The sequence below is a fragment of the Podarcis filfolensis genome, assembly GCF_964270895.1.
Source record: "Podarcis filfolensis genome assembly, chromosome: 2".
Taxonomy (NCBI): domain Eukaryota; kingdom Metazoa; phylum Chordata; class Lepidosauria; order Squamata; family Lacertidae; genus Podarcis; species Podarcis filfolensis.
The window spans coordinates 76,027,667-76,040,724 of NC_139605.1; the positions used below are offsets into that span (position 1 = coordinate 76,027,667).

The window sequence follows — 13,058 nt, forward strand, 5'->3', positions numbered from 1 at the left end:
TCCCTTATGAAAACAGGAAGACCTTCCATTTGCAGAAGGGCATGACTTGATCCAATCAAAGTACTGGTTCTAATGTACTCCATTTTAGGCAGGCATTTTTTTCCTTGGAGGCTGTGGTGTTCTACCTGTGCACAAAGATGTCTTATCATACTGCTGTTGCTGTTATGCCTACGTTTTTATTGTCATGGTTGTATTTTTACTTTTGTGATTTATACTCTGGTGTTGTGAGATGCCTCATGGGTGCTTAAATGAAAGTGTGGTTAAAAAACCTGGTGCAAATAAATAAATAAATGATTTGGCTCAAAGATTTCAGGTATGTCCCTAGGCTTCAGCCAACCTATTAGGATCTTCAACTTTTATCTTGTGCTATATCATAATTTGCTTTTAACAGCTACATCAGTTTCAGTTAGCTAAAGGGCACTGCAATTTGTGATACACATGAGCCCTTCAGTGTATACGACTAGTTGGTCACGGGTCAATCTATTATTTGTTATTTAATCTACCTTTCTCATAGTACAAAAACATTCATTTCCTTATTGAAATATTGGCCACTGACATAGATTCAGTGACTCTTCTCAGGATTAAACTCCACACACTTAAAAAGAAAGAATAAAATAATAGTCTATTACAAAAAAAATAATCAAACAGATAATCAACAACAAAAAAAGAATAAAGTCAATAAGAATAATCTTACCTCTACCCCTTTATGTCTTACAATGTATCCTTTGTACCAACCTAAAAGTCAAAGCAAAACCATAGTTACTTATTATATGATTTTCAATGTCCAAATTGAGCCAATTCGTTCAATTTCTGCAAAAGTAGGGTAGCAATCCTATGCATGATTACATGAGAGTAAGTTCCACTGAACACAGTGCAGTTTACTTCCTGGTATGCATAGATTAAATTGTGTTGAAAGAGGATCACTGGTATGTATGTATGTATGTATGTATGTATGTATTTGTGTTTGTTTGTTCATAATAAAGTATTCATAAATGCCTTTCAGGGCAATTGCCCAAGCAAGGAGGCACACAAAATTTACACAATTAGCATAGCAATATAAAAAGAATAAAGTTAAAATCCACATTACACCCTTTGATGAGCAGTAAATCCTCAGGACACAATGAAGACACACCAAATAACAAAAAGGAAGTGGGTGCAAATTCTAAAAAATCTAAAGAGTTCTTCTAAAAATCACCAGTGGTGGGTTCATGCCATAAATCCCTTTTATGAACCAAATCTGCCTTTTAAAAGATTTTAGAAGAGCATTGGAGTTTGATCTTGCCCCGGAAGTAATATATAGCCATCCAGACTCAGAGCCATGGATAACATTATCCTCCATGAATTTGTCTAATCCCCTCAAAAGGCTGAGTTGGTGCCCATGACTACATCTTATGGAAGCAAAAACCACTGTTTAACTATGTGTCCTATGTGAAGTACTTCTGCCCTGAATCTCTCAATACTCAGTTTCATTGGGCAACCCCAGGGTTCAGTATGATGACAGGGAGAAAAAATTATCTGTGTCCACTTTCTCCACACACTGTGTGCATAATATAATGCAACTCTTTCATGCTCCCTTGCCTTTTTTCTTAACTAAAATTCCCCCAAATTCACGTGTAACCACATTGTATATATAGGGCAGGGGAGAGGGCAACATGCCAAAATAATCTGGGTTGGGGGGCGAGAAGCAATGTTACTTCTCTCCTAGCTGATCCCCCCCCCCCATGCTCTGATTATAGCTTTCATGTCTTGTTCAGTCCTCCAGCCAGGAGGCACAACAGCATCCTTTTCAGAGGTTGCTTTGCCTTGTAGGCCTGTCGGACTAGACTATAATCTACCAGTGGGAGCCAGAATTGCTTTGACAGTCATTTCCTAGAGGGAAAAGCCACCTGAGCCTAAGCATAGCTTCACCGACAGCATCCAGGACACGGCGGAAGCTCTGCTGTACAGCCATGTTGCAGCATAGCCAGATCTTCTCTGCTATGGGAAAAAGCTCAAGCATTTCCCTTAGCGGCCAGTATTAATTATTGTGTCAAGGCACACTTAAAGCCCCAAAAGGCCATGTTTGTCAGCCTCAAAGTCAGATGTTTAACACTATAGGGTTAGGCCACTAATCACTTAGTAGATTGTTAGAATCAGGCCTGTGCAGTGGGGGCAGCTAGATATACTTGCCCCCAAGCCTCAGAGGGCTATAAGCAGGCCGGGGAGGCCTCATCCATGGCCTGCTGGACTTACGCTGTCATGCCAAAACAAGACTCCCATCCCAGGCCTCAGACAAGCTCTGCACAGGCCTGGAGAATAGTTGCTAAAAAGCAAAAGTTAGATGTTAACTTTTGGTGGCCAGGAACTCTTACTGTTGTGAGACAGTTCAGCATGATCAGAAGTGCCTCACTTCCCCCGTTTGGCATCCTAGCTTGTCCCTCTTTGAACCTGGAAGCTCGCTGGCAAGTGGTCAAAAAAACAAAATAAGGAACCCAGACACTCATCCACCTTTGGTAACTGTCAGAAGTGGAAGCTGAGGCAGTTCTGGAGAATGGGGAAGGGCAATACACAAGGGGGAAATATTTGAAACACACCCTGTGGAATTTCCAGGGCTTCCAAACACACTAGAGCTGCCTTATCAGATTTTGAAGCAAGCAGCATAATACACATTACCATCTAAAAATGGTCCCTCCACAAGAAAATTAAATCTAGAGTCGAAAATTACCTAAGTGCACCACTGAGTACATCCTTCACAGGATGAGGCAGTCAAGGTATGATGTGTGAATCACAGAACACAAGGCAAAAAGAAAAAAAGAGAAAAAAAACACCCTGCAGACATAATGCTGCTTATGAGGTGTCAGTTAACTCTCCCTGAAATACAGTGGTACCTCGGGTTACAGACACCTCGGGTTACAGACACTTCAGGTGACAGACTCTGCTAACCCAAAACTAGTACCTCAGGTTAAGAACTTTACCTCAGGATGAGAACAGAAATCGTGCAGCAGCAGTGGGAGGCCCCATTAGCCACAGTGGTACCTCAGGTTAAGAACAGTTTCAGGTTACGAACGGACCTCCGGAACAAATTAAGTTCTTAACCAGAGGTACCACTGTAACTATATTTTGAAGAAAATGCTTTTTAAGGCTCTCAGGTCAATGTTTGTAGCTCAAGAGAGACCTCTTCTGGTAAGAAATATGTTATAAACACATTGAGTAACTTTTTCATATCTGCGCTAATCTCATCTGTGACATAAACCTACAGAACATCTCTCTGGGGCTGTCCACCTTTATTCAGATTAACTCTGCCACCTCATTTTTTCCAGTACTGGCTTTCAGTCCAGCAGTTTTGTGTTTCATTTCTGAGCACACAACTTTCATATGTTAACGGTGCATTTATGAAATCCAAAAGTTGCATTTTCTCAAGCTTTATAACCCCTGAAAGAATGCCATCCCTTGAGAATGAATAAGGAAAAAAAATCTCTGAATTAAAAAGGAACAGAGCAAAATCACATTTTTTTGCTTCAAGATAATAAGGGAAACCTACTTTCGCTGCTGCATGGAACTACCACCACAGGTGCTACTTGGTTGAAGAGTGAAGGACAAGGAAGGAGGTCACTCTCCTGCTTCTCATCCACCTTTCAAACAGATGGAGAACATGGTCGTTCCATGGAGATTGTTTGTTTGTTTCTCACTATCCTACTACTGAACCCAGAGCGGGTTACAACACAAAACTTTTTAATTAAAAAAACCCCCAGATGGTTAAAATTATACAACACTACTAAGAAAAGCCCAGAGCAAATTAAATATTGGTTTGGTTCAGACATATAACTAAACCTTGGTTTGTTTAGCCTAAATATGATTTGTCCAAACCTAGCCTAGCAGATTAACCATGGTTTCTTTTCTGGCAACAATGATGAGAAGCCATGGTTTCTTGCCGGCATACCAGCCATAGCTTGCTTTTCCTTATGATTTTGGTGCCATGCCTGAACCCAACAAGCTTGCTTAACCATGCTTTGTTTGGCCACCCTATCCTAGACTCTTGCTAAGCTACAGAGGCATCGGACAATATCATTTGGAAAGCAAACTAAGCTTTGGAAAAACAGGCAATGTGAAAGACTCATTAACTGAACAAACACGTGCAATTGCAGTCAAACTAGAGAATCAATTGGAGTAAGTACTGCAGCTCCTCAGCCTCTCAGGCACACTGAATATTTCAGTGTGCACATGCTGCATGGGCACATGAGCACCAAAAGGTCTCCCTCTGTTTCAGAGTTAATATATCGTATTTTTAAAAATCATTTTTATTTGAGTTCACATGTTGGTATCTCTCTCCATAAGCATAGCTGTTTGTATACTGTCACATTACAAAAAACTACAAAGCCTGCTTTATGGCTACAACTATGGATAAAACATTTCTGGTTATCATTTAACCAAAACCACTAGAAGAATTAAGGCTGTTTTTATTTATTACGAAGTGTTGTTCTGCTTATGTTAGTTCTGATGGTTTTACCACAAAACCCACACATAAAACCCACAAGCAGGAAAAAAAGAGGCAAGTTAAACAAGTTTCACTCCTAATAATTCATATCATTGTATTCGTAATACAGACATCACAGTTTCAGTGTAAGGAGGTAAGTCACATCTGGATAAGAGTAAAATCTCATTAATGTTTCTATTTAATGTCTCATTAATTCACCAAAAATGCACTCAGGGAACAAATATGCTTCTAAATATACAGGCATGATGGCTACATGTTTCAAGACAACAGTAATAAAAGCATTGTCTCAGGATTTTTTTCTTTCCAATGAGCTCATAACTCAATGTGATGATGCAAGATACAAACCAAAAATTATTTCTCACCTTCACAGTCTTCCAGTATATGGACTACATCACCAATATGCAGAGATAGCTGTGGTACTCTTGCAGCTCTGAAATTGGATATTGCTGTGAAAATACAATCACTCAATCAATCTTTATTACGGTTAAACAGACAACAGAAATAGTATCAACAACATGTACTACATCAGCACTAAGGGGTGGACGCAGTAGACAAAATAAAAAATTCCCTATACACTTATTTACATTAAAAAATAACACCCCTTCAGCTGAAGCTGTGAAAATACAGAATAAGCTGTTATGGATTCAATTAAATTAACATTTTAAACACAAGAGCTGTGTTTTAGACAAGCTGCTAAACCACAATTTGGTGCTATGGGAGCAAGCCTTGAACTTGCTTGCTTGCTGCCCACTCCCTTTTCCTCCTTTGGTGCAGTGACAATAAATTTGGAAGCTTGCTAGATCCGAACAAAGAACTGTGGTTAGTGTAAAGTACGCTTTAAAAAGACAAACCAGGACCACCAACTCCAGTTTGAAATTGCCTTGCTTTCCTAAACCATAGTTAAGACTAGCTACAGTCTGTCTGACTTTGGACATAATAAAGTAATGACAGTTGAAAACGAAAGCAAAATCTTCTGATTTCTTCAAAACAGCCATTTCAGAAAGGAAGGCCCAACCTTTGAGGCTCTTGGATATAACACCAAACAATAGCTTAGGGTTGCCATATTTCAAAAAGTAAGACCCAAGACAACCCGAAAGTTGTTGAGTTTTTTTAGTAAAAGCTGCAAGAATGTCCTGGGAAATCAGGATGTATGGCAGCCCTGCTATATCTTAGCATTGCATATGATCCAACTTAATATGGGATTATAAAGATTATTTTGAGAGTCAACATTATTTTAAATAGAAGTACAGCAATAAATATTAAATAAACTGAATATGAAAGTTCAGTTCTCTGCCTCACTTGCAAAAGACATCTCCATAAAATGTGGAAATTGGAAATCACACCTGAAATATCAATCATAAGAAATATATGCAGATAGCAAGCTGAAGTGCTTGTCTCCAAAATAAAGCAACTAAAGGGTGTGGCAATCTTTATAGACTGTTTTCTAACCACACACTAAGAGAGACTTGTACCTGAGGAGGAGGGATCAGAGAGCTACCTTTTTAATTTGTTTACTGTTTTATTTCTCAAAACTGCTTTTATTTTTCAAAACATTTTGTTTTGAAAACTCCAGAGCAGTAAACAAAGGGTCATGAAATACTTCATAAACAATTATAAAACAATTATAGGAATAAAACCATATAAACTCCAAATAATACAGCATCCATAGTTATTGGCAGCCTGCCTCAAAGCCGGTATTAACCTTGCACTGGTTGAGCTGATGTGCTTTCTGCTTGTGAAACAGCACTTCTGGATACAAGCCGATGTACTGTCAAGTACGCTTGTCTAAGCCAAAGCATAATACCATTTGTAAAGCAAATCTGCAATTTTTATTAAATCAACTTGGAAGATAGGAGTGAGAATTAGACTTGTTCCAAAGTGAGAATTGGGCCTTCAATCTTAAATAAATTGGCTTGGGCAGAATAGCCTTAAAGCGTCAATTTACTGAAGTCCTGAACACACACTTAATAGCTTCAAATTGTTCTGAGTTCTCCTCTTGTCCCCCTAATTCACTGCCATTCAGAAATCAATCTTGGCATTCTTTCCAGTGCTTTTGGCCAAAATACAGAAAAAGCCACAGAAGGCTGTTTCAAGTTATAGCAGCCAAAAAACAAAACAAAACAAAACAAAAACAGTATATCTCAGCAACAATTAAAAACAAAACTTTAGTGCATTTTGTTCTCACATTTGGCCACCCCTTTTAGAACTCTAAACATACCCCGTGACCCAGATTCAGATATCCAGAGTATTTGATGTAATTTAGTTCTAATACAATTTCTATAGCCATGTTTTATTAAGCTGTTCTTGTGGTACATTGTATTCCATTCTTCTTAAGTTAAAACAGTGACCCTTCCACAAAATGGTCAGTTTCACAAATAACAACCTAAAAGTGTTTAATATTTAAGTATTTTAGCTTTTACATCACTTTGTCTTCCATTTTTGTTCTGTTCTTCCTCACCATTCCTTCTCCAACCTGGCAGCTGGCTGTAGCCTTGGCAGCTGAGGAAAGTTTACCTTAAGGTTCTCTTTCTCCCTCTCTCTCAAAAACACTTTTGAACTACTTCTGACTTCAGGATAAGACCTTTTGACCACCTATAAAGGTATACAGGTACTTGCACACTGCTAGTCCATACCCTCCAACATGTTGCCACGGAAACCAGAATGTGCCCCTTCTGGGGCCATGTTTCCACGTGAGAGCACAGCCCCCAAAACACCATTCCCGATTTAATCGGGACAGTTGAGGGGTTTGCTAGAATATGCAGATAATGTATTTCCATGATCCAATATTTGGGTAATAATCTAAGACAAATGAGAATCAAACAAATACTGACTTGTCACAGTGTACTTTAAAAAAAAGCTATACTTTAGCTGTCCTGGATTTGAATGACAGGGTATAAGAAACAAAACAACAACAATAATAAATACCAACAACTAAACTATTTCCTATGGATTTTGGCATTTAAAAGAAGCTTTCAAAAACCAGATGAAGGGGAGGGGGAGTGCATTCTGTCCTTTAAGCCATCACTACTCGTCGTGCTCATTTAAAGAAAAAAAAACCTAAAAGTTCAGAGCATGGTTGTGTTAACATAATATTGCATTGCTTCCCAGTGGTACCTTTTTTTTCTTTTTTCTTTTTACAAAGGGTTAGTATGGTGACATCAACCAACTGACAAAGGAAGTGGTTTTGCAAGCTTGATGTTTTCTGAGTAAGTGGAAACTTACAGCTTAAAGTCATTTGAAAGTACAAAGGTCCTGTTTCTTTTCTTTACTTTAAAAAAGGGAAAGGGGGAATAAAGCAGGAACATGCATGTTTTGTTGGAGCCAAGATATACAAAGCACTATAAACAAATTCCTGAATCCCAAAGAGGAGGTAGGACCCATTAAAACTCCTATCGGTTAACAATTCCCAGCTGGATGTCTATTGTAGTAAAAAGCAACAGGTCCTGTGGCACCTGAAGGTCAAAGAAATGCATTGTGGTGTAAGCTTCTGCAGACGAGTGCCACTTGTCAAATACTTGGAAGTGTCATCCTGAGTTGGCAGAGGTGCGTGTGTGTATGTCTGCCAGCTGAAAACAACACTTTTCCGGGCCATAAAAGCTCATGGCACAGTGTATTTACTGATCCTTAAGATGCCACAGCTGATTTTACTATTGGTTAGCACAACATGTTGTGGCTATGTGTGTCCCACTTCCCTGAGCAGTGAGAACTGCCTGGGTTTGATTTCATTTGGAAGGAGGGATCACTGGATACATAAGGTGCTTTGTAACAGAGTTTACTTACAAATTTGTAGAATTCGTTGATAGGTAGGTTGAGTAGAGGTGGTCATGGACAGCTTAAACAGCAACCCTACATCAGATCTGTAGCAAGGAACACTTGCCCACTCACCCAGTGCTGCTAGCTTACAAAGCCCCCAAAACTGAACTCAGACCACTCTGTTTCTCTCACAGTCTGCCTTAGTCTCCTACTCACAACTGCAATTTCTGTTGTTCTTTACACAGAGAAACCTAGTTTATGGGAGCTGTAGGAGAAGGTACGCCCATGTCCCTTTCTCTGACCGTTTTAGAGTAGTCCTCCATCACAAAGCAATCTCCCAACCATTAGCCCCTATTGAGGGCTGTTAAAACTACCTTTGTCAAGTTCAACATTTTGGCAAGGTATTGTCACAGTCTTGTTCACATAAATATGATAGTAAGCCCATAACAATTGTGCTCCGGTGGTGCGGCAGCAGCAGGAGGCCCCCATTAGCTAAAGTGGTGCTTCAGGTTAAGAACAGTTTCAGGTGAAGTACGGACCTCCGGAACAAATTAAGTACTTAACCCGAGGTACCACTGTATTTGTATTGAAGCTTATGCAGATAGCCTATCAAAACTCTCTCCTCTATTTGTAGACAAAATAATGAGGGTGGGGTCCTTCAAATTTATCCAGGGGTGGTGAGATATTATCCAATTTTCTCATGCAGAGTATAGCACCTTTTCTTTTTCTGCCTCTCCAAGTGATAACAACCACAAATGTATTGGCAGCTTGATCCCCATTTTTCATGCTCCACAGTGTCCTGGGCCCAGCATCATTACACAGCATCATTCACCGGGGGAGGAAAGCTTCCACCACAACAAAAACAGTAGAGAATATGTGTAGAAATTTCTTCAAAGTGCTCTTCCATTTTGTACGGGGGGAGGTGGAATTCAGACATTTTCTCGGAAAGAAATGGCTTTTCTTTAATTTGCATGTCTGGGGGGAAGCAAATCCAACCCTCACCCTCTGCATTACAATCCATTAATACTATCTCCCCACCCCACAACACACCCCTCAAAAAAAATAGATGAGGGACAAGAATGGGACCTCTGCAGATGAAACCTGATTCACATTACTTTTTCAGCGCTGTCCTGGATTGAATATATAAACCACAGTTGAAGTCTCACAACTTCCTTTTGTGGCACTTGCTTGTGATCCATGCTTGCTTCATTATCATGTTTTTTAAAGCTCCTGGAGGAGAATCAATGATGCTAACAGGGAAAAGAAAAACAACTAAACTTTCAGAGTCCTGGCCTGGTTTCAGTGTGAACTTTTGGAATGTTTCCATGGACTTAACAAACAAATCAAGTATATACAGTCAGGACAGCCGTTTTCTAATTTGGGGGTGACTAACATGTGGCCTTCCAGCTAATTGCCAACTCCCAGTAACAGCTGGAGGATCATAGGTTAGCCACCTATATTCCAGTTCAAACTCTTGAAGTCTCCTTAGTTGCTCAGCCCTAAAAAAAAAATCCAACTTTTCCAACACTTGCCTCCACTTAAATGAAAATCATTTTAAAGTGCCATACTTTATTTATCTAACACCACAGCATTTAGCAAAAAGATACCTATACAGTCGTACCTTGGATCCCGAACGCGTTGCGAGTCTAACGTTTTGGCTCCCAAACGCTGCAAACCTGGAAGTGAGTGTTCCGTTTTGCGAACATTCTTTGGAACCTGAATGTCCGACGCGGCTTCCATGGCTTCTGGAGCTTCCTGCAGCCAATCAGAAGCCACGCCTTGGTTTCCAAACATTTTGGAAGTCAAACAGACTTCCAGAATGGATTCCGTTCGACTTCCAAGGTACCACTGTAGTGTGAGAAATGTGCTGCTCACTTCCTATTTATTTTTAATTCATTTATAAAAGAATATCTATACCAACATTTTATGAAAGCAGGGTGGTGTACAATATGAAGCACCATTAAAAACAATATAGATAATAATTAAAGTGACTGGCTAGTAAAAATAATAAAAAAAGAAACAGCTAGAAAGGTCTTCAGGCGATTCTTGAAAGTCAAAAGTGAGGGTGCCTGTCAAATCTCTTTTGGAAGAATGCTCCATTAACATATGTGGTGATAATGTGAAAAAAGTTAGTTTTTTTTTAAAAAAAAAAAAGATTAAAACTCCCAAATCATTGCCATTATAAGCAGAACCATCAATATTCCTTACAGCTAAATCTGAAGTGTATATTTAAAAATGCAATTCCGCCTGACCATTTAGATCCTCTATGGACTGTAACAGCTGCAAGAATTGTAACTGGTGCTTGTTGACATTTACCCCTATTGACTATCAAAATTGTGTGGTTTAGCAAATCTTGGCATCTGGTCTTAATGATGAAACTAGCACAATTTGTGGGTCTACTCTAGGTCTAAAGGAAGACCAAGCGGAAAAACATATGCCACACAAGTAGAGTTCCAGGTCTTCCGGGGGCTCAGTGGGGAGAAGACTGAGGTGAAGTCCCCATTTGTGTAAGTAAGACGCAGACATAACTGGATTTTACCTGACGAAAATAAAATTTCTTGTGACTGTTGGCTCTATGCATTTCTCTTGAGCACCATCAATTAAATTATTTGTATCAACACATTAAAGGCTCCACCTTTGTTTTACTGCAATTGTAAAACCTTAAGATGACTAGGATTCATCTTCCATAGTTAGTGCAGGATTGCTCATAAATTATATACTCTTTAGAGATATGAACTATGTACTAGTAGAATTATAAAATATATTCAGTACATATACAGACAATGGTAGATGCTATGTATTTTGTATGTGGTAGTATTTTGCCAGAGTAATTCAAGCACTGGGCCCAAGAATCTTTTCAGAAGGCAGCAAGAGACTTCTGACCATTCACAAGAGAGAAGTCAGTATCCTAGTTCCTTAGTTTTGCAAAAGGAGCTATCTACCAAGCTTAGTATGAGTTTTGAATAATTTTGCAATGTTACTATATCATTGCACTGAAACTCAATTGTATTTTGCTTCTGGCATTTCTTCCAGAAATCCAAATAATTTCATACAACATCAAGCAAATCAGAATGTGTAGATTGCCCTGTCATCACCACAGGAACATACACAGCTGACTTAGACAGTCAATCAATCCAGCTAGGTTTGTATTGTCTACAGATTGGCAATGGCTCAAACAGGAGTCTCCTCCAGCCTACCAGAAGATTGAACTTGGGACCTTTTGCATGCACTGAGCTACGGCCTTTCCTAAGTTTCAAAATGGGGTTGAATGTTTAAGCTTTGGCCATGTTCACTCATTTAATGATTTCTCACATGAAAGTCTCCTAACCCAGCACAGTTCATGGTAATTAGTTGGTAGTTTGCTGTGGGTTATAATTATATTACCACTGGAAAATGAATGAACAATCTCAACAAGAAGATTTTAAAAGCAGTGGACTAAACAATCTACACAACAAGTACAAGTTCAGTTATTTAGCACATTTATTTCCTGCCTTTTGTTCTATCATGTAATTCAACATGGGATTTTTAAGCACTGACAAGACCCAGCTAGGTGACTGCATGATGCGGCCAAAGATCACACCCAGAACCAGTAAAACAAAAGTCTCAGGAGCACAGTACATATAGTTGGTTTCTGAAAATGTGCTTGCTCCCTTTCCATTTCCTGTTTATAACAGAGCCAATAAGAGGACAACTTGCATAACTGAGTCAATGCCTAAGAACTCAAATGTCTAAGATTCCAGTTTGGTTATCGCAAGACAAAGGGTTGTTTTTATATTTAACAGCTTCAAATTTAGTTAGTTCCACAGGACTTTCCACGAGAATAGGGAAATAGTACTAAGCAAAGATTGCTTGGAAACAAGTATTAATGAAACCTTCCTATGTGCATGTTCAGGATAGACCCATCAGACAAGGCACAAAACAGCTATTTTGTTGTTTAAATTTTTGGGGTTTTTTGCTGACCAAATTGATTTATCTTTGCGCATTGCAGCACTTCTCCCCACATCCTGCAGAGGAGGAAAACCCCAGAGAGGAGCTTGCATGATACATACCCACTCCAATCTTCTTATCGGTTTTTTGCCAAGGAGTCATAGCCAACAAGTCCAGCAGGCTAGGGTAGCCTTGATTCAGGAGAACAGCTGTTTGGTACCGGATAAAATCCCAGTAATGTTCAAGGATGGAATCAAGTGAATTGCAAGGCAAGTTTGTCTACTGCTGCAGTTGCAGCAGGGAGCTTTGCTCTTCTCACAATCCCTCAGCTTCCTTCCTCTTTTTCTGTGCACTGTCCTCAACGAGGCTCTTACGCTAAATGAAAGTGATGCTTCTATGTAGAGGAGGGACAACACCAGGCGCCTTGCTGACAGGGCAATGACAGCAAACACAAGCAAATAGGAACGTAAGGGGACTATGGTTACTACCACCACTACATGCTAAGCAAATCACACAGCTTCTAGACACCATGTGTTCCTCCCAAGATGGTAAGATCAGTTAATGAGGTGCCGCTTCATGTTCCATCCTTTTTAATGGTGACATGTATTACAGCACCGTTTTAGGAGCAACACCTACCCATCCCTGTCGCCACCAGCTGAAAAACGGGTACATATTTCATTATATTGTTGGCCTGCTTTTAAACAAGATTCTGTTTAGTTGTCCTTCTATTGTTTTTAAACAGCTTGTGGGCTTTGTACTAGCCTTATTTTGCATATCACATGGTTAACTCTACAGTATAAGATTTTAGGGAAAAGGTTATGTACAAGAGATGCCTTACTTCTCCCGTTGTGATGCTTTTCCAAATGTTCATTCTTCAGCCATAAAAGACAAAAGTATACTTTTC

At 39.4% G+C, this 13,058-nt stretch overlaps 1 protein-coding gene across 5 annotated transcripts in view; it reads right to left on the reverse strand.

Moving 5' to 3' along the window:
• DOCK2 (dedicator of cytokinesis 2) overlaps positions 1 to 12,534 on the reverse strand; it is a 241,012-nt gene extending 228,478 nt beyond the window's left edge. The window contains exons 1-3 of one of the 5 annotated variants that reach the window (XM_083596706.1): positions 12,277 to 12,534; positions 4,837 to 4,920; positions 695 to 735 (exon numbers count right to left, since the gene is read on the reverse strand). In XM_083596706.1, coding sequence (XP_083452832.1) covers positions 695 to 735; positions 4,837 to 4,920; positions 12,277 to 12,316 — 165 coding nt within the window. In that variant the 5' untranslated portion in view covers positions 12,317 to 12,534. Of the gene's footprint in view, positions 1 to 694; positions 736 to 1,886; positions 2,053 to 2,351; positions 2,567 to 2,652; positions 2,790 to 2,954; positions 3,130 to 4,836; positions 4,921 to 12,276 lie in introns of those variants that run through there. The other 4 variants (XM_083596709.1, XM_083596710.1, XM_083596708.1 and 1 more) reach the window with 4 other exon arrangements.
• Between the last annotated feature and the right edge of the window lie 524 nt (positions 12,535 to 13,058).